Source organism: Temnothorax longispinosus, chromosome 5, assembly GCF_030848805.1.
Source record: "Temnothorax longispinosus isolate EJ_2023e chromosome 5, Tlon_JGU_v1, whole genome shotgun sequence".
NCBI classification, from domain to species: Eukaryota; Metazoa; Arthropoda; class Insecta; order Hymenoptera; family Formicidae; genus Temnothorax; species Temnothorax longispinosus.
Genome location: NC_092362.1, coordinates 20,452,507 through 20,472,299, shown reverse-complemented (window position 1 = coordinate 20,472,299; position 19,793 = coordinate 20,452,507). Strand labels below are relative to the sequence as shown.

Below are 19,793 nucleotides of genomic sequence, written 5' to 3'. Positions count from 1 at the left end.
TATTATTAATACACATTATTTTTATTAATACATTAATAATTACATTATATTACTCGATAGAACTATTTTAATATTTATTTTTTACAAGATAAATCATGCAACTGGTATGCAGTTAACTTTAGTATTTAATAAAATTAATTTTGAGAAAACAGGTATAATTTCTCTGACAAAACAATCTTCTTATTTGGGTGGATCTATATTTCAAGCTAAAATATCTAGGCATCAATTATTTCTCAGTTGCTTTTTTTCCAATTTTAAAGTGCAGATGTGTATACATTATATGTATATATATATAGAATATAGATTCTACTACTGCTGAGTGAGTGAGTAAGTGAATGAGTGAGTGAGTGAGTGAGTGAGTGAGTGAGAGAGAGAGAGAGAAAGAATTTAAACCTAACCTCAATTTCTATCGCGATTTGACAGTAGTCGATATACCAATAATTTGATTCACTGGATTAATAATATTTAATAATAAAAATGTAAAGTATCAGGTATAGAAAAAATATAATAAAAAATGAATTTTTCATATCACTAAGACGTAGAAAATAGCGACTACTTTAACACATTATTTTTGACAGGTGTTATATTGTTGTTAGTTACTCAACCACGTTAAATTGCTTACTTTGAAAGGCTCCAAATGGCACCATTAACGGATTTACTTTCCTGCAGTGTAATAGGTATAGCATTTTTCTGATAAGAAGTTAAAATGTGATAAATATGTATTGCATGTTCGCCTTGTAATTAAGAGTAAAAATTGCAGAGAAAGACTGTAATGGAGATGTCTTGTGGACATGGTCGTATCCGGCAGTTACAGAATCTCAGAAGACCGTAGTCACGAGAAAATGCAATTTGAAATTGGAGCATACATCTCCTCACGTATTTGTATGTGCGAGACATGGCCACGACTGGTTCTACATACATTGCAGCGAAGTCTTTGACTCTGACAAGCTACCAAAGGTAGATATCTCTACCTATAAGATCTTGCTTTTCTTATTTTAAGAAAATATTTTCTTACATGTATGTACAAAACACTATATCTTGATTCTCATAATTATCTCAGGTAAAACAGTTCGCCCTAGTTCTCTTTGCAAAGGATTTTAATCCACAAAAGTATGAAGTACTTTCACGGGTTCTCAGCAAGATGTATTGCAAAACTGGGAAACCTACGGAGATCTTGCAGTTATACCTATCTGTATTTACAAAGGGATCGTGTTCAACGCAGGAGAATGGAACGTTTGTCTCGGATGATTTCAATACTCATCGTTTCGCAGCTAGTACCAATGTCAAAGAACTGATTAAAACATTCGAATTAGAAACAATATTGATATATACCGCCCTCTTATTGAAAAAGAAGATTATTGTATATCATCACAGCTTGGAGCAGCTTCTTAAGTGGATAAGAACATTTCCTGCGTTGATGAAGCACAGGAAAGTCACTGACAATCTCTTTCCCTGGATTGATTTGGTGAACGATGAGTTAATCGAATTGAAGGCACGTATTTTATGAAAGAATATATCTTTGATAGTAAAAAGTGCTAATTAAGATGTTATTTCTTTATTCAAAATGAACTGTAGAAAGAATGCATTATTATTACGGATACTATTATTATTACTGTTACGTTGTTCTTAATTTTATTGCTATATTCATTATGATTGTTATAGAAATATTCGCACTATGTGGCAGGCTGCAGTAATAGCTCGATATCGTCAAGAATAGATCTATACGACCTACTTGTAAACATTCCTGCTAGAGAAATTACTGTAGCACCGCATGCCAAAGGTAATAAGGAGAAGAAAAATAGTTTACTTTGTTCGTTTTCATATCCACGAGGCATCTCGACCATTGCAATCTTATAACTAAATTGTGTTTTCTAATAATCTATATTCATTCTGTTTCAGAAAGTCTCACAATGACAAAAACTCACAAGGAGATAGCCTTGTTCATGGTTCAACTGTGCGAAAATCAAAGCTACACGGAGGCACAGGTTATATCGGAGATAAGTGATAAGACGCAAGATCTTTTGAACCAATTAACTTCGTTAGCGACAGTGCAAGCACCAGATGGCAAAAGAATGATCTCCGTCGAGATATTTAAGGAGAAAAACTTGGCGCCGGCTGTGGAAAGTTTCCTCATTAATTTAGCCATTGCCGAAAATCTTTTTGTACTATGATATTATAAACCAAAGTCTTTAAACATGTTAAACACGGTGAAGAATAAGGAATAAGGAATAAAATGGCATCTATTTCTTATCTTTTTATCTTATATATTAAGATATAAGCATTCATCGTTATATTCTACCAACAAATTACTTATTTTATTCTTACTCGGTCTAAACCTTTGATGTTACATTGATATTGTTAATTATGTTTTTAAGAAATATTTATACAGACAATAAAAAAAAATCTACGACATTTCTTTTTGCATAAAGCGCTTATTTCTTATTTATAACCACTATTATATAAAAATTATAAAATAAAAAACCAAGATATACTTGAAAATGTATCAATATCCACTTCTCAGATGCGCCACTTATTATTTATAATTAACGTCTCACTTAACGCTTAAACATTTATGAAAAGATCAAAAATCAAACGAAACAAACGCGTTTATAATGTCAAATTCAACTTCGCAAACAAGCTAAAATATATATCGCACTCCTAGAAGAATATTAGAGACCTGTTTTTTTAGCTGAACTTCTTGCACGGTTCATCTTTCCTCTTTTCCTTTCACGCTGGAGAGAAAATTAAAGAGAAAAGATAAGGTGCGATATATATATTTCCCATTCGTCTCACCTCGTCGACGAAATTTCGACGGAAGCAATTGCGAGAGACGCGAAGCGATTCAAACGTGATCGCGGCGATCCGCCATTAGGTACTTGTTCTGCGACCGAATCGAGATATTCCGAAGCGATTGTAAAACGACCGACGCGCGACGTGGTGAAAATTAATATCGCAATGCACAAATTGTACTTACCATTGCACCATTACGCGACGATCTCGAATCCGTTGTTCCTCATCGAGGATGATTTCCACAAAATCCAGTCGCATATCTTTGGATTCCTGCTGACCAGCGAAAAAGAGAGGGGACGGTCGTCTCTCTCGAGATCCCCGGATCTTCACCAGCGCGGCGTCTCGAGAGTCGAGTCCTGAATGTCCCGATGACGATCGTATACGCAACGTTACGACGAACATTCGCGGTCCGCACGACACTCGCGATTACCGCTCACTCGCGAAATCACACTCGCGAAAAATACTATAATATACTGGCACTCCCGTACGATGTATGATCCGACGCGCGACGCGACGCGACGCGACTCCGCTGATTCGAAATCTATCGACGGAACGGAAGCGTAAAATCTATCGACTATCGAAGTCTCGAAGCGGCGACGCGCGGCCAATCAGCCGACTATCGATGTCGGCAGGCACGAGGCGCGAGAGGTCGTTCGGTTACTGCACGTGTCAAGCGTCGGTCCGTGAACGTCGCGCGCGCATGTGCCGTCGGGCCGTCGGTGCGTCTCGAAGTGGAACGAAAATTTAGCGACAAACGATCGCGATTCACGCGCGGTCGCGCGATTATTCTACAACGCGAGGATTTCCGAGACGCCCCGTCGCTCGCGCGCCGCTCTCGTCCCGTACGTCGGGGATCGCGTCTTGACTCCTGCGGTACGGGAAGCCATTTTTCCTCGGTGGCCGCCTCTCCCAGCCTCTCCTATCCGGTACACGCGGTCGAGGGTACGTGCGGAGCACACGTTATCGCGCGCCGACGGTATTTCGACGCCTGCAAGCCGCCGCGGAGCTCACGCCGTGGTATATGGTGAATCTGTAGCCGATCACGCTGAGAGGAAACATGGCGCGTTACGGGCAGAGACCCGAGAACGCCCTGAAAAGGGCGAACGGTAAGTCGCGTTGTCCCGCCTGGATGTTCCACACGAGAGCGCGACATGGCCGATGGGCATCGAGCTCCCGCGCGACCAAAGAATGGTGGCTCGCGTCTCTCGCGCGTGTCCGCGCGGAAAGCACGGAGCTTCGTTGCTCCCGCACGCGGAGATAATTTCGGAGCTCTGACGAGCCGCCCCACCGTGCGCCGCACAGTGTCCCGATAATCGGCGTGCCGTCAAGGCTGCCGATCTCGCGATGGAGCTCTCCGACCTCTCGCACGACCGTGTGCACTCGCATCGGACGGATTCCGCGGTCGTCAGGCTTGCGGAGAGCCACGATTATGCGATTTACCCTAAAGTACTATGCGATGCCCTTCGGATTGCACGCAGAGCTATTTTCGAGTCTTTTTTATCTAACGGGAGCACGTGAGACGCGCGTGTATAAAAGATGCTAAGAACTGGAAAGGATCTGGCCGAACTTACCATATTTCACCGTGTAAATTTCATGCTCTTTAGCGTTGCACGTACACGTGTGTGTAAATTGACTTTGTTTCTTGTATAAATATATCGTATTGTTTTATATTGTCACACCTTGTCCATTACATAAGCAAAACTCGACATGTTATAACACTTATAACCATTAATTTTGTCAAAGTGTTTTTTTTTCTTTTTCCAATGTCTAAATATACGGTTTTACTTTGAGACATAACAGTATAGCTAAATAGTTTTGATAGGATGATATTAATTGTAGTTACCCCTCATGTAGATCCCTCTGCATACATTTAATGATTCTTATAATATACATATATAAAAGTTTATATTATTTAATAAACTATTTTTTAACTTCTAAATTGAATATAGCTTGCGCGATATGCTGATATTTCTCTTCCTTTTTCTAAACAGAATTTATAGAAGTCGGTAAACCGGCTCGAGCTTTGGACACGTTACAAGAGGTCTTTAGAAACAAGAAATGGACCTACAATTGGTCAGAATCGGTGCTGGAGCCGATCATGTTCAAGTATCTAGATCTGTGTGTGGAACTGAAGAAGTCGCACATAGCGAAGGAAGGCTTGTTCCAGTACAGGAACATGTTCCAGTCCGTCAACGTTGGAAGTCTGGAGAACGTCATACGCGGATACTTGAAAATGGCTGAGGAGAAAACCAATGCGGCGCGCAAGCAGAGTCAGCAAGCCGTCATTGATATTGATGATCTAGATAACCTTGCTACGCCTGAGAGCATCTTGCTGTCGGCTGTTAGCGGAGAAGATGCGCAAGACCGGAGTGACCGGACAATCTTAACACCCTGGGTTAAATTCCTATGGGAGTCATACTGCCAGTGTCTGGAATTGCTCAGGACGAACGCCCATGTAGAAACCCTTTACCATGATATAGCACGAATGGCATTCCAGTTTTGCCTGGAATACAGTAGAAAGACCGAGTTTCGCAAGTTGTGCGAAAAATTACGAAAACATCTGGAAGAAATATGCAAATTGCCTCCACTCGTGTCGAATGTGTCCATGAATAAGGCGGAAACGCAACAGCTGAATCTAGAAACTAGGTTAAATCAACTGGATTCTGCAATTCAGATGGAGTTGTGGCAGGAGGCTTTTAAGTCTTCGGAGGACGTTCATGGAATGATGAATTTGTCGAAGAAGCTTCCTGTGCCAAAAACAATGGCAAATTACTACCAGAAGCTGGCTATGGTTTTCTGGAAGGCCGGCAATTACCTGTTTCACGCGGCCGCATTGTTCAAACTTCTGCAACTCTCGCGTGAAATGAAAAAGAACATGTCCTCGGAGGAACAGCAGCGAATGGCCAACCGTGTATTATTGGCAACGTTGTCGATACCGTTGCCGTCCGCGCATCCCGAGTTCGATCGTTTTATAGAGACCGACAAAAGCCCGCTGGAAAAAGCGCAGAAACTCGCGACTCTTTTGGGCCTCTCGCAACCACCGACGCGCGTATCTTTGTTGAAAGACATCGTTCGCTTGAACGTTGTCAGCCTCGCGTCACCGCAATTACAAGAACTATATTCGTGGTTAGAGGTGGAGTTTCATCCATTAGAACTCTGTAGCAGAGTTGATTCTGTCATTCAGACCTTACAGGCAGACGAAAACAGTCCGTTAGTCCAGTACATCCCAGCCTTGCAGGATGTTACACTCGTGCGTCTTGTTCATCAGATTTCTCAAGTTTATCAAACTATACAATTCTCCAGACTCCTAGAACTCGCCAAATTCACTACTGATTTTCACCTTGAGCGTCTTTTGGTAGACTGCGTGCGCTATAACGACATGCAGATCAGAATAGACCACGGCAAGACATGTGTTCACTTCGGAGTGGATCTCTCGGAGGCGCAACGAGAGGATCATCCAGATGGTCCGGTATTGCAGGCGATGCCCTCCGAACAAATACGCTGCCAATTGGTGAACATGGCGACCGTGTTGCACCGTGCCATTAATGTGATAAATCCTAACAAAAAGAAACTCGAGCGTGAGAAGCTACGCAACGCGATGGTCGCTCACTATCACGAAACCAAGATGAAGGAGCATCAGAGAATATTGGGCAGGCATAAGATTATCGAGGAGCGGAAGGAGTACATCGAGCACATCAATACGGTCCGCGAAGAGGAGGAGATGCGTCGACAGGAGGAGCTTCAGCGGCAGCAGATGCTGGCTGAACAAAAGCGACTGGAACAGGAGCGGGAGGAGCGTGAGCGGAAGCGTCAGCAGAGCGAGATTCAGCAGATCAAGGATCGCCATCTCAAGGAAAAGATGCAGCAAATCTCACAGACGAGCCACGGGCAAAAGGTGCTGAAGAAATTAGACGAGGATGAGATCAAAAAGTTGGACGCGGAGCAGATCGCGGCGCGGGAAGCTGAAGAACTGCAGAAAGAACGTAGGGAGATGCAGCAGAAGCTCAAATCTCAGGAGAAGAAAGTCGATTATCTTGAGCGTGCTAAACGACTCGAGGAGATCCCGCTGCTGGACAAGGCTTTGCAGGACAAGATGCAACAAGCGAAACAGCTCTGGCGACAGCAGGAGGATGAGCGAATCGCCGCGGCTATAGAAGAGAGGCAGGAGGCTGTCGCGACTCAAGAGCGCTTAGAGCGTATGAAAGAGGATCACGACATATTCCTGGCCAAGATCTTGGCTGAGCGTAGGAGCATATACATGGAAAAACAAAAGGACTTTGATAAACTGATGAACGAGGAACGTGCCAAGCGGTTGTTGAAGCGCAAAATGGAGCGTAAAGCTGAGCGTAAGGCGAAATGGGAGAAGGAACGTGCGGAAGCCGCGGAACGAAGACGACTGGAAGAATTGCGAATTAAACAGGAAGAGGAAAAGAAACGTCTTGAGGAGGAAAGAGCCAAGAGGGAGGAGGAGGAGAGAATCAGACGGGCCGAAGAGGAAGCTAAAGAAGCTGAACGTTTGGCCAAGCTTAAGAAACAAGCCGAAATTAGTAGAGCCAAGGAAGCTGAAATCGAACGTAAATTGGAGGAAGAACGGCAGAGAGATAAAGAATTGACTTCAACATGGCGACGTGGGGATAAAGATCATGATCGTGATCGTGATCGTGAACGCGATCGCGATCGTGACCGTGACCGCGATCGTGATCGTGATCGGGATCGCGAACGCGATGGTCCAAAACCCTGTGAGTATAATACACATTCATGTTTTCTCGCTAGATGTTTTCATATATGCATATATCGATGAAATTTAATTTGTACTATCCTTTGTCATTATTAGCGCTGGACTCATGGCGGCGTAATGCTGACAAAGACGCCGATGGACTCAAAAACGAAACGGATCGCTGGAGGAAACGCGATGACAAAATCGAGGATTCTTCATGGAAGAGAAGGGAACCGGAACGTCGCGACGTGGATAAATGGAGAAGAAACGACGACTCGGACCGATGGAAGAAGGATCCTATGGATAAATGGAGGAAAGATGATAACTTTGATAAAGACGATTTAAAAGATCGAGATAGGCTAGACAATCGTGGTTTCGACAAAAGAGATGATCGCGATCGCGACCGCGATCGTGACCGTGACCGTGACCGTGGAATGGATGGACGCGGAGTAAGTATACGTTCTCTTAATACAATACATGTTATATATGTTATAAAGTGTCATACACATAGAACTTCTTTTTCTTTACTGTTGCTCTCTTTATTCGTTTATGCTTTATTAATTATATTGATTATATATTATTTATTTTTATTTTCTAAGTTTGTATATTTTTAAATAATATTTCTATTTAATTAATTTCAATTACAGGTACGCGAGATTCCACGTGACGGGATACGTGATGATCGGGATCGAGATCGCGGTAGAATGTCTGATCGCCGTGGCGGTTTTCGCGAGCGGCGTGACGAACCAGCACGAAATACCAATCAGGACTGGCGGAAACGCGACCCACCTCAAGATTCCCCGAGAGATCCACCCAAGCGTGAGTGAGTATAATATTTAGAGAATATGTAGCAATAATAATTTAATGAAATACAACAATTATACAATGTTATACAAATGTTTAGCGCGAGTTTTATAAATATTAATCGCTTTATTTTAAATTTCGATTTTTTTATTTTTATTTTAGGCGAGATGGTAAAGATGACAGACTTCCGCCTAAAGCTGACGAAAGAAGGCGACCAGTAGAGGATGATGGCTGGTCCAAAGTCAGTCGGCGCTAACATCAAAGCCTCAGTTAATCGTGTAGCTTTATATAATATTATATAATATAAATTTATTATTCTCTAAGAGCGACATATTATACATATATGAATAGACTTTTTATCTAATACGGAAGTCTGTCCATTTTTATTGTTTTGTGCGTGGCTTTATTCTTCCAGACAAGAAAATGGGCGGGGAATAGCTTTAGTGAATAGATGTATAGTGAGAATTGGAGATGCAAGATATTTTGATGAAGATTAGATATGATTAGATACGATAGATTATATTGATTAGTATGCAAAACAGATATGACAAATCCGCGTTTGAAATATTCGATCCAATATAGATTCAAGTCGATAGTCATTCTAATATCATAATTAAAATATCTTGTTTCAAAGGACTAACAATAAGATATAGAAAAGATAGAGATATCAATAAAATTCTCTTGTACCCTACTCCTTCATTAAATTTTTTTACATTATCTCGCGTGTTATCACACATCTTTCCTTAAGAGGAAAATTGTACAATTTCCTACTGTACGTTTTCTTCCCATCGCATACCTACAGCAAATGATTATTGTATATTATACGCATGAAACCATTTATGTGAAATAAATTATAAGGACGAGGATCTCGACGTAATGAAGGAAATAAAGTATGTACGAAGATTATAACACATTCTATGACCTGTTCGCTGTTTTATTATTACGCCCGCGACATCATTGTAATAAATATACTCCCGAGGAGCAAACTTTTTATTGTATTTACATTTCATGATACGTTCCATGTACGATTTGCCACGGCCACGGAATTAAATCGTACATTTTATATGGATATAACAGTCTCAAGAAATAATTGTTAAAAGTATTTAGTCTCGAAGAAAAGGCACGCCACGCTTACTTATTAAATATCCTCTAACTAATTGGATTATAGGTAGAAATATATATATTATCGTTCTCTTTTAAAAGCCCAGTCTAGTCAAAACAATCGCCTTTGTAAAAAAAAAAAAGAAAAAACATAGCTAAATAAGGATATAAAAATGGATTTAACTATTTACGAGATATATCAGGAGATAACTCGATAATAAACATGATCAACCAGAAGGCATACCATCTGAATTCGTAGCGCATAATTTACATACACATCTGTATACGAATGTTTATACTATGAACGATAGAAATTTGTTAACCGAAGTCTGAAACGATAATTGTCTAGATTGCGGCCTTATTGATAAAAAAAAAACTAATGTATAGATTAAGCTATAATAAAGCGTTTTTCCATGCTCAATCTCGTCTTTTTATGCCATGTAAAGCGAATAGCGCATAACTTTCAATCATAATCGATTGTTACACATAAAATACTCGTTTTCTGTAAATTTCGTAAATCGATTAGTGTCGCTTTGAAATCACGAATATTATTATGAACTAACATAATATCGATGCATAAAACATGACAAAATGTACATTATATGCCACACATGGGTGATACATATCCCAACTCTTAATTCATCACATACGAGAAATATTGTCTTTTATTAACGCGTTTCACTTCAAACATACTTGCTACGTTTATATTTGCGTTTCAATTCGATATCAAATTGCACAATATCTGTTGCAAAACTGGACTGTATCTAGGCAAATAATTACAAACGCCTGGCAGATATCTAGGAACTGTGCGAGGCACAAATCTATGAACGAAAACACTATTGCTATTTAATCTCACAATCAGCTATAATTTTCGTTCAATCTTGATATAGACACTATCAATTTGATATTACGCACGTTAGCGTAATTCAATCGTAGTCTCTCCTTGCATCGATTTTAACACTATTATAATATTTAGTATAACATTATCGCTGCGGCTGTTTTCTCTTCAAGTGCAGGTATTGGTTCCAGACGATCATCCTTTTCTCTGCCTGAGCCCCAGCCGATTAATGCTATACTAATGAGATGTACAACACCGGCGCTAACCACAAGCCTAAATGGAAAAATATTCAGACGATAAGAATAAACTACTTATTCTAAATTTCAGAATATTGAATATAATTCAGTAATTAACTCAAGAATAATACAAATGAGAAACATGCTACGTAAAAGATAAATTTTAATTTTTAAAAGAAATTTCTTTTTAATTGCACAAAAATACAAATATTTACGACATTTAAACATTGATTCAGTTAGCTAATTCAAATAGCACATTTACTTATCTATACAAGTTGTTTTCTTTAAGCACCAAAATAATTAACAGTCTAATAAATCCGACTTTTCCTTGTCACCGTTACAATCAACGACTTATAATTAAGTTGCAAAAGTCGGAAAAAGTAATGAAAAAAATTTAATCATATTAATCCATCACGATACAAAAATAAGAACATCGAAAAGTCTTATGAGTCTCAATAAATGGTTAATTTCAAATGGCAATTTTATCGTATAAATATAAAGAGTATATCTTACCAAAATGAATAACCAAGCTCAGCAGAACCCTCGCTGGTCCACATATTATCGATGTCCTCCTTTGGAAGCACATTGACATACAGTCTTGTATAATATTGCGCTAACCAAGTACAACTGCTTGCTAAGCACATTAACACTAAAAATAAATAATGAATAAGAGTCCATGCTGCACATGATGAACGTAGTTATTCATGAGTTTAAAATACTTTTTGGAACTTTATTAAAAAATCAGCATTATATAAATCTAAAAAAAAAATATTTACTGCCATAAACATAAATATAGACAGATGTATATAGTAAGACATTAATCTATAAAATATATTGAAAGAGTTAACAGCTGAGATCTCTGTACTGATGATTTTTTTAAGAGAATATCTTTTATAATTTTGATAAAATGGTGTCGAAAAGATACTTACGCGTTAACATATTTATAAAATATACACCAGGGATGGAAAGAATCTTCGATCTTGGTGAAGTAGCTGTATTTAAAACTGCCAAAAGAGCAGCGAGCGCAGCCGCTACCAGAGCAGCCGAGGTTGTTGTTAAGGTAGCGATCCAAAGGGCCCAAGACATCACCGACGGATCCTGCCGGATCATTTGAGGAACTGAAACATTATTAATCAATATTTTAATATTCGAAATAGCTTAACGAACACGATTTCAATTATAATTAATTCGCTTCTATGCTAATACGTAAAATGTATTGTGAGTCTATGTATAATTAATGTTATTGAATACCATGATAAAATTAAATTATGGTATCATAATCTCTTTCAATTCTTTAAATGTAATTATACTAATTATACTCTCTTTGCAATTATTACATATTTTAATATTATTTTGTCGCGTTTCTACGATTTTCGTGCTATATGTCATCATATAATGTCCGAAAATTGAAACGAAGCCAACTCTCGAGCGATTAACTTTACATATGAAAATATATCTTCAGTAACGTCACTTGAAAATACCCACAATGTTCCGCTACTTCTGACGTCTTTTCGTTGATGCGGATGTATTGCATGCCGCGGAAACTAAAAGCCGCTGCTATCGTATTTTATATTCGGCCGTGATGTACGCCCGAGAGCGAAAGAACGGATATAAGTAGGAATATTTCGCGCATTACGCTTCCAGGATACGACGAAGTTTCCGTGAGACATTTCAACTTACGACGGCGTGAATAACGGATCATTGCATTCGCCGGAGGCGGCCGCCAAGTTCCGCGAGTATCGCCGACTCGCGAAAATGTATCTACCGCTAAAGTACTCAAGTACTCAAAAACGTATCTACCGGCATTCGCGACATCGTTCCAATCCTATATAGTGTACACTTCTCATTTTTATGCCTCAATATCGTCTGTCTGACCAAAATTGAAGATCCAAGACGGCATTAGAATCTATCAATTTCAGTGTTTCGAGATTCTAAAACTCCATTCTTATCAAATTCATTCTCAGATTTAAACGTCCATCAAAATAGCTTCTTCATAAATGTACAAATTTAATTTATTTACATGTTGAATGATTGATGATGTCGACGCAATGCATTTATACTGAAAATACTTCTAGAAAATGTGCTTAGTGAATGTTGAGAGGCATAATGTAAGCTGTGAATGCCGCGATCAGGTGGAATTATCGACCGCTCCTTCTTCCTATCTCCCTCTCTTTCTCCTCTCCGCGTAGAATTGATCGCGTACCAGAATCCGATACTCTTACCGCGGTCAGCATCAGTAACGCGCGCGATGATACGAGCAACGCGCGCGGACACGTGAAAGTAGACCACGAGGCTTGGTCGTTGATTTTTGTACGCTAAAACTAGTTTCCGCGTCTATTGTTACCCGCATACATCTCGTAACTTGATGGTTTTTTTTTGTTACATATATATGATAACATGCAAGCATGCACATGCCTGCGGTTACACTGAGAGAAATTCGAACGTGCATATATGCTCGCTCTCAAATATATATGTTGTGTTCAAATTATACGCTCGAGTTTCCCCTTGAAATTACCGTTGACCATTTCGTTCCTTAACAAATAAAATTAATAAAATCTGACCGTTTCATTATAATTATTTTATTCATTTTAAAGATGTACCAGTAATTAACAATCGCATTTTCTGATCAGGTGTCCTTAGATATCAGTCGGATTTTCTGAATAAAAAGATCAAGGGACTATTAAAGTTATTTAAATAAAATTGTAATTTGGAGTTTAGATACAAAAATGTACGGTGATAATAATTTAGAAAAATGTAATAGACAAATGACTTCCTTTGACATTTCCGTTGAGGAAAAGTTTAAATTGGTCAAAAAAGCTGCGATTAAGAGAATATCCGGTGGGATACGTAATGGTGGAATGCACGTTTACGCGCGCGTTAGGTATCCCTTCGGACTCATTACCCGCCTGAATGAAAGAGAAATGTTTCTCACAGCGCGTGCCAACGATTCTGTTGTTCTTCTCCGGAAGTACGGCGTAATAGCTATGTAAAAGTCGCTTGCTCATCGGCACGATTATTATGCATTGTGTATAAGAAATTTATCTTTTTCGCGCGTGGCACAATGCACCGTCGATTCGCAAAAGTGCATTCGGCGGATGTGGATATAGAGACGAATTGGATTTCTTAACATTTACATTGAGACAGTGTAAAAATTTAATGATACGCAAAGTTCCGGAAATCGGAATAATTTCGAAATTTGAGGGTTCTGAAACTTGATAAAAATTACAACATTAAAATTAAAGAAAAAGAGAGAATATATAGCAAATGTAATCACCAATTTTTAAATTTTAAATGTTTGAAATTTTTAGAGAAAAATATTATCTTACTTATTTTAAAATTGTCTCTTTGTTTCACTTTCTGAATTTTTAGATATTTTTCTTCAAAAATTTGTATATACATACGTAAAAGTAATGTCTGTAACTTTCATTATTAAAATGAATTTTAAACGAAAATTAAAATAATTTTATACAAAAAGGTTTGTATGTTCGGTATTTTCTTTAAATTATTTATATATTTATATATTTGTGAAAGATCCTTTGTGAACTCCACCTGCAAACACCATTCCAAGATGCCACGAGGAACGGATGTTTCCGGTTGAGTGCTTCGACCGCCATTGTATGTTAGTTATAGCACGATAACAGAGTTTCTTCTCGTAATAACAATTTCAATTTAAAAAAGATATATATAATAATCAGAAAAAAAAAACAATGACTACACAGACTACACAGACATCTATCAATCAAAAAATTTGATAATATTCCGAAAAAATACTCCGTTTTCATGGTTCTATTTAAAAAAAGTTAAATGCACTATAACTCTATGCGTCAACAAATTGCAATTATCAAGAGACTCGCGTTAAAACCTTCCATCAATGCACTCGTAAATTTTGCATTCTTTTTTTTATTTTTTATTTTTTTTTTTCAAGTTATTGTGAGTACTCCGTGCATCCAGTACAAAGGATGTGGCGATGCGTCCATTGGCAACGCGATCGTTTCGATCGGCACGCAAAATCAATGGAATGAATTTAACGATTACCAAATCAATGATTTATCGCGCACGCATGCACATCGTACGTCCGCGATCAACTAGAGGCATCGTCGGACGCTGAATGGTACTCTAATGCTCTCGGTTATCAGTCGCAGATTTATTGTCCCACCTCACACTAGTATGTTCTATCATTCACGACCCTTTCTCTCGCGGATATCTCCGTGCAATCATAATTCGTCGTGTGAGTCACTCGAATATCGCAGTTTGAAAAGTATCCAACACGATCGCACAATACTCGATTGTCGTTACGATTTACGAAGTTATTACAATCGCTTAATCGAAGGATAATTCCGATAGGATAATTCTGGCGAAAAATAAAAGCGTTAAAAGAAATTGATAGGAAATCACACATTGTATAAGATTGAGTAATCTTCGAAATAAAAAAAGTGATTTTAAAAACAGATTTTTAAAAATATGTCCTTCTATTTCTCCTTATCTGTTTTTATATCCCTTGAGACAAGTAAATAATTCTTTTTTAATTTACATTATAGAATTTAGTGACAGTTGTTTTTATACTTTAATCTTCTTATAAAAATTAAACCTTTTTATATATTTTTCTAATAATATTTTTCATAAATTTCCTTTTAACTGATTGATACTGTATTTTATACCGTAACTCTCATTCAAAAGACTTGTTTCAAGTTTCAACTAGTATTTGCTTGCATAATTATATGATACCTACTTAAGATAGCAAGTTGTAAGACTTGCAAGATACCCTGTATTATATTGCAACAAACTCTACATAGTTTAAAGTCTTAGCTAACGGTGCCTTGCATATCAATTTTCCGATTGGAACGCGCACGTTTAATAGTCAGAGTGCATACCGCTCAAGGTTACGATATCCTGTCATACTAATTGTAAGAGAGAAATCAAGTGATTGACGCGCAAAACGTAATCGGCGTTGCACAAGGAGAAAGGCGGAAAGACATACCGGACACGTGATACGTCCTCCATCCGTAAGCGACGTTTAATTCCTTTTTACCCTGCAACAGGCCGAAATGAACTCTGCCGGCGCTATCCTGAGGATTCGGCGTTCTCCACGGTCGTGCCTCCACCCAGTGCTGCGTCACGAGGGCGGCGCAGACGAGCCCACCACCCAGCAATGACAGGAAGAAGGTCGCGAAGATCGTGCCTCTTCGAAACATCGACGTCATCCTCGGATCACGAGACGGTCCAGTTTTCGGATAGCTCGCGAGCACTGCAGAGTAAAAGAATGACGAAGATATATTAAAAAGAGGAGACAGTAAAAAATTTGGTATGATTTTTAGCGTTGTACGAAAATATTTTTATTGTTGCGAAAAATTATTATTGACACATATTATACGTAATAAGTCAGTATTCATAAAGATCTTCAAGATATTTTCAGATTTAAACTTCGATAATATCTGAACTGAAATAAAAAGTAGAATTTCCTTGTTTATTGAAAGCCGCTATAAAGAATTCACGAAGAACCTTTCATTTTCAATTCCTTTATACGTCTTGATTATATCTTTCGCTGCTTTAACGCTTCCTTGTCTAACAGAGTCTAACCATGTTGAGAAGATTTCTCACTTTGTCAAGCATGTCAAAATTATAACTATCCAACAGATAAAAATGTCTGAAAAAAATCCAAGCGAAATGCACGTCTTTCCTCCCTTCGTTCGCGAAGTAAAAGGAACGCTTTTCATCCTCTATCCAGTCTATCCCGCACGTAGCGCGGAAAGCAAACGTCTTCGCGATCTCTGCATGGAGCAGAGTCTCGCCTCGCTGCATCTTATTAACATCATCCGCGCGTTACGCCGCGTACATGAGAACCTACCGATGGAAGCCGCTACCGTCGGAATAACAGTACAAATTTTTAATGTCGGAAACACTTCCATCCTCCTCGCACAAACAAAACGAAATAATGCTTTTCTACCCGTGAAAAGTTCCTTCGCGCTGCAGTAGTTTAGAAGAAAGAGAAAATCAGTTAAAGTATAATAATACCAAGAATAACTAAAAAAAAACACGTGTACTGAAATGTGGAAATAATAATAAATTTCGTTAATTCGTTAACATTCGTTAAATCGGCTTGTCTCTAGTCAAACTCATATAAACAAAGAATTAATTATACATAAAATGTTTCGCGTCAATCGCAGTTCTTTCGGTCTACAGATTCTTTGATCTCAATGTCTTAAATACTTAATTATTTTATTATCATTAGGCGGATTATTAGAATTGCATCGATTTTATCACGTTCTTTAAAAAAAACTGACTTTTGCCGCATTTTTCAGCTTTCGCGTCTATGCAACGGTGCAGCTTGTTTCCTTTCTCTCTAGGACGATGTGTTTTCTCCATTCGTTTAACTGACCGGAGACGCGTGCGACATGTTCGTGTTTCCGCATAAGAGAGAGAGAACGAGATGCTCTTCGCATGAGCATCGGCAATCTACTTGACGACAGTCGCTATTTAAATTATGCCACACAGAAACTATGCCGCTTTCGCAACAATTATCCGGTCTGTTAGAAGAATCTGCCGGTGTGAAAGCGTCTTTGAAGCACTGAAAGCTTTGACATTTCGTATAGAATGCATATATAAAAATAAATCTATCCGCAGAAAAATATAATAGTTCGAACGTAACGCGAGATTCAATTAATTCAATTAATTCAATTAATTCAATTACAAAACAATTTTCAGAACTGACAAAGGGGAAATGCCAGTATAAGTCGCCGAGATTTCGCAGAAGATATAACAAGATCATTTCTAATAGACTACTAATTCCGGTATAATTATACTCACATTACACACAATTCAATTTATATGCACATACTCAATTACAACTCGAATATGTAATTCAATTATGCGATGAAAGTTAAGTACAGTAGACCATTCAGAGAAAGACGTTACTCAAGCGATAAGTCATAAACACAGTGTTATACACAGTCATAAACTTTTATCAGGAAAATCGGTTTTATTAAATTAATTCATCAAAAGAATTATGCGTCATATACTTAGCTGGATTAAACCAATAATTCAAATAAAAATCAAATTAAACGACTAATTGAGAAACTTATCTTCTGACTTCTGACCGTTCAAGTATTTTAAAAAAAATGGAGATGACATATCAAAGATTATAATATATAAACTATTTTTTAGAAAGACGAATTCAAATCGGATTGAAAGTAAGCTCATCAATTTCTCTCTCGATGAATTGAAAGAACGTTACCTTGACCCTGACCCTCCGCGAAGTGCACCTGGTTCAGACTCCGCGAGAACTCGCCCTGCTTGACCTTCTGCGAGAAGTCGGCGTTTCCGAGCCGCTTGGAGAACTTGACGCGGCAATTGTTGCCGCGCGGCTTTGCCGCCCTTAGCAGCGACGACGCGGCGGGTTTCGGCCTCTTGGCGAAGGTGTACGGGATCGTGTAGGGCTGCGCCACGTAAAAGTAGATCGGCCGATAGTCCTCGTGAGGCTGCGGCTGCTGCACGTTGAAGCCGCCACCGTTGATGTTCGTGCAACAACCGGTGCTGGTGTACACGCTCGGTGCGCCGTTGCTACACGCGTACGAGTTCGCGTAATGCACCCCGTAGTGGTTCGCCGTTTTTCGTGAATTACCTTCCACGGTTCTCGATGAAAAAGAAAGGAAGGGATACCAATCCCACCTCCGATCGTTCGATTTCTTCGGAATCTTTTTCAGAAGCTTTAAAATCTTTTTCCGAGATCTGATGACGCGTTTTCTATACGTTCTGTGTTCTGCAACGATCTCTTTAGGATACGAAGTGTCTCTTATCCGAGATCACTCTCGGCAGTGTCCGTTTCGCGTTAATCCGCGAGATCTTTGTCCACTGATCTTTGAACGAGAACAAATGATCTCGCCTTCGAAAGGATTCGCTTTCAACTCTCATTTATTAGAAACGCTTTCTCATTGTTCTCAGCAGGTCTCTTGAAGTTTCCAAAAATATTCTAAATTGCGAAAGAAACTTGACATTTTCCTGTCGACTTTGCGAAAATCAATCGTCTCTCGAATGAATACGGTTGAAATGTTCCTTCGCGACCTGCGGAGTACATCTACCTGACTTAATAGAAAGAGAGCGTTCTTTAAAAATGAGGGCTTAGCGTTAATCTCGAGCTGAAAGTCGAAGGCCTCGCGGCGGTGCTCCTCTTCCTCTCTTTATCAGAGGAGTTATCAGAAGCCACAGGTGGTGGATTGCGGAAAGCCGTTCGGTCGTCGGTACCGCTACGATCTTTTATTACGTATATTTCGATGGCTGACGGCTCGCGAAATTAGAGGGGGAGAATTCTCCACTTTAATTCGTCGCCTGAGAAGTTTCTTTCCACGCGAAGGCAACGTTTACGTGTGTGTCGCTTAAATTACCGCTGCGCGTAACAATTTCCTAGCTTGTTTGATTCCAGTCAATGCTATTGTGCGTGATTCCTAGGAATTCTGAAACGTCGGCGCTTCAAAATCCACCTCGAGTACCGCTTGATGTCGGGACTTCTTAATGGTATCTTGGAGACGCGTGTTTTTTTACCACGTGAGATCTCGCGGTGTGTCAACTGCAAGAGAAATCAGTATGTTAGGCGATTATACTACACGGAATTTCATTGTGTTTCCTGTAAGAAAACAGATACGGAAAGATGATGAATAGCGAATAAAGTATGCGGAGACGAAATGCAGCATTTTCATTAAAAATCCCTCTCGAGCATCCCCATCAAAGTACAATGGGCTCTTAGAAAGTAATGCGACACATTTGATTTCTAATCTCAAACATTATTTTCTTATAGCTTAAATTGGCTTAAAATACCGAAAGTGTCGCGTTTTACTCTCGACGTCGTGAATAAATGCATGCATTACACGAGCGCATTATTTTAATAATAACGCAAGCATATTTTGTACTTTCTTTCAGGACGTTCTATTCTACAAAAATAGAGAAAGTTGAAGAACAAAAGCATTTAAAAGGTAAGAATTATTAAATAAGCATATTTAGAATTTAAATAATCTCTTTCTTGAATTCTCTCCCTTTCAACTTCAAAGTTTTACATGAGACCAGGAAGAAACAAAGTTTTAGTATTATTGAAGTAACGCCTTTGTATGAAAATTCCAGAGGCAAAATTGACAAACAGCACAAATAGAAGCCGGGAGACCACTGAGAAAATAGAGTTTTATTTCGTATTGACCTGAATTTGAATTGAAAAGTCAGAGAACGCCGGCGTATATTTTTAGAGTAAAAATACACAAATCTGCCGAGCTGCCTTCCGTTTAAGAACGCGCGAAATGGAATGAGGAAATTTCATTGGGGATGC

At 38.9% G+C, this 19,793-nt stretch overlaps 3 protein-coding genes across 5 annotated transcripts; 2 read left to right on the top strand and 1 right to left on the bottom strand.

Annotated features, from left to right (window-relative positions):
• The first annotated feature begins 148 nt into the window (after positions 1 to 148).
• On the top strand, positions 149 to 2,412 carry LOC139813848 (putative DENN domain-containing protein 10 B). Of its 2 annotated transcripts, none has more exons than XM_071779645.1 (6): positions 149 to 479; positions 579 to 677; positions 761 to 957; positions 1,061 to 1,492; positions 1,663 to 1,780; positions 1,900 to 2,412. In XM_071779645.1, the coding sequence occupies exons 2-6, from the start codon at positions 638 to 640 to the stop codon at positions 2,169 to 2,171; spliced, it is 1,059 nt and encodes a 352-aa protein (XP_071635746.1). In that variant the 5' UTR covers positions 149 to 479; positions 579 to 637; the 3' UTR covers positions 2,172 to 2,412. The 2 variants fall into 2 exon arrangements, with proteins under 2 accessions (XP_071635746.1, XP_071635745.1); XM_071779644.1 differs by having other exon boundaries at positions 150 to 491.
• Positions 2,413 to 3,608: 1,196 nt separating this feature from the next.
• Eif3a (eukaryotic translation initiation factor 3 subunit A) lies at positions 3,609 to 9,833 on the top strand. 2 transcript variants are annotated; one of them, XM_071777426.1, is made up of 5 exons: positions 3,609 to 3,896; positions 4,782 to 7,529; positions 7,625 to 7,956; positions 8,155 to 8,326; positions 8,474 to 9,833. In XM_071777426.1, exons 1-5 carry the CDS (start codon positions 3,848 to 3,850, stop codon positions 8,530 to 8,532), a joined length of 3,360 nt encoding a protein of 1,119 aa, XP_071633527.1. In that variant the 5' UTR covers positions 3,609 to 3,847; the 3' UTR covers positions 8,533 to 9,833. The 2 variants fall into 2 exon arrangements, with proteins under 2 accessions (XP_071633527.1, XP_071633526.1); XM_071777425.1 differs by having other exon boundaries at positions 3,620 to 3,896; positions 8,155 to 8,330.
• On the bottom strand, positions 9,215 to 17,852 carry LOC139812550 (uncharacterized). The gene is made up of 5 exons (XM_071777428.1): positions 17,718 to 17,852; positions 15,465 to 15,731; positions 11,416 to 11,604; positions 11,000 to 11,135; positions 9,215 to 10,523 (listed from the first exon to the last, which is right to left on the bottom strand). The coding sequence occupies exons 2-5, from the start codon at positions 15,685 to 15,687 to the stop codon at positions 10,385 to 10,387; spliced, it is 687 nt and encodes a 228-aa protein (XP_071633529.1). The 5' UTR covers positions 15,688 to 15,731; positions 17,718 to 17,852; the 3' UTR covers positions 9,215 to 10,384.
• Between the last annotated feature and the right edge of the window lie 1,941 nt (positions 17,853 to 19,793).

Excerpts from the sequence above, each read along its gene's own strand:
- Eif3a (XM_071777425.1), top strand. The coding sequence starts at position 3,848 with ATGGCGCGTTACGGGCAGAGACCCGAGAACGCCCTGAAAAGGGCGAAC. Across the intron at positions 3,897-4,781 it reads CGCCCTGAAAAGGGCGAACG|AATTTATAGAAGTCGGTAAA; the intron begins GTAAGTCGCGTT and ends TTTTCTAAACAG. Across the intron at positions 7,530-7,624 it reads ACGCGATGGTCCAAAACCCT|CGCTGGACTCATGGCGGCGT; the intron begins GTGAGTATAATA and ends TGTCATTATTAG.
- LOC139812550 (XM_071777428.1), bottom strand. The coding sequence starts at position 15,687 with ATGACGTCGATGTTTCGAAGAGGCACGATCTTCGCGACCTTCTTCCTG. Across the intron at positions 11,136-11,415 it reads TTTTATAAATATGTTAACGC|TGTTAATGTGCTTAGCAAGC; the intron begins GTAAGTATCTTT and ends ATTTATTTTTAG. Across the intron at positions 10,524-10,999 it reads GAGCTTGGTTATTCATTTTG|GCTTGTGGTTAGCGCCGGTG; the intron begins GTAAGATATACT and ends TTTTCCATTTAG.
- LOC139813848 (XM_071779645.1), top strand. The coding sequence starts at position 638 with ATGGCACCATTAACGGATTTACTTTCCTGCAGTGTAATAG. Across the intron at positions 678-760 it reads ACTTTCCTGCAGTGTAATAG|AGAAAGACTGTAATGGAGAT; the intron begins GTATAGCATTTT and ends TAAAAATTGCAG. Across the intron at positions 1,781-1,899 it reads TGTAGCACCGCATGCCAAAG|AAAGTCTCACAATGACAAAA; the intron begins GTAATAAGGAGA and ends ATTCTGTTTCAG.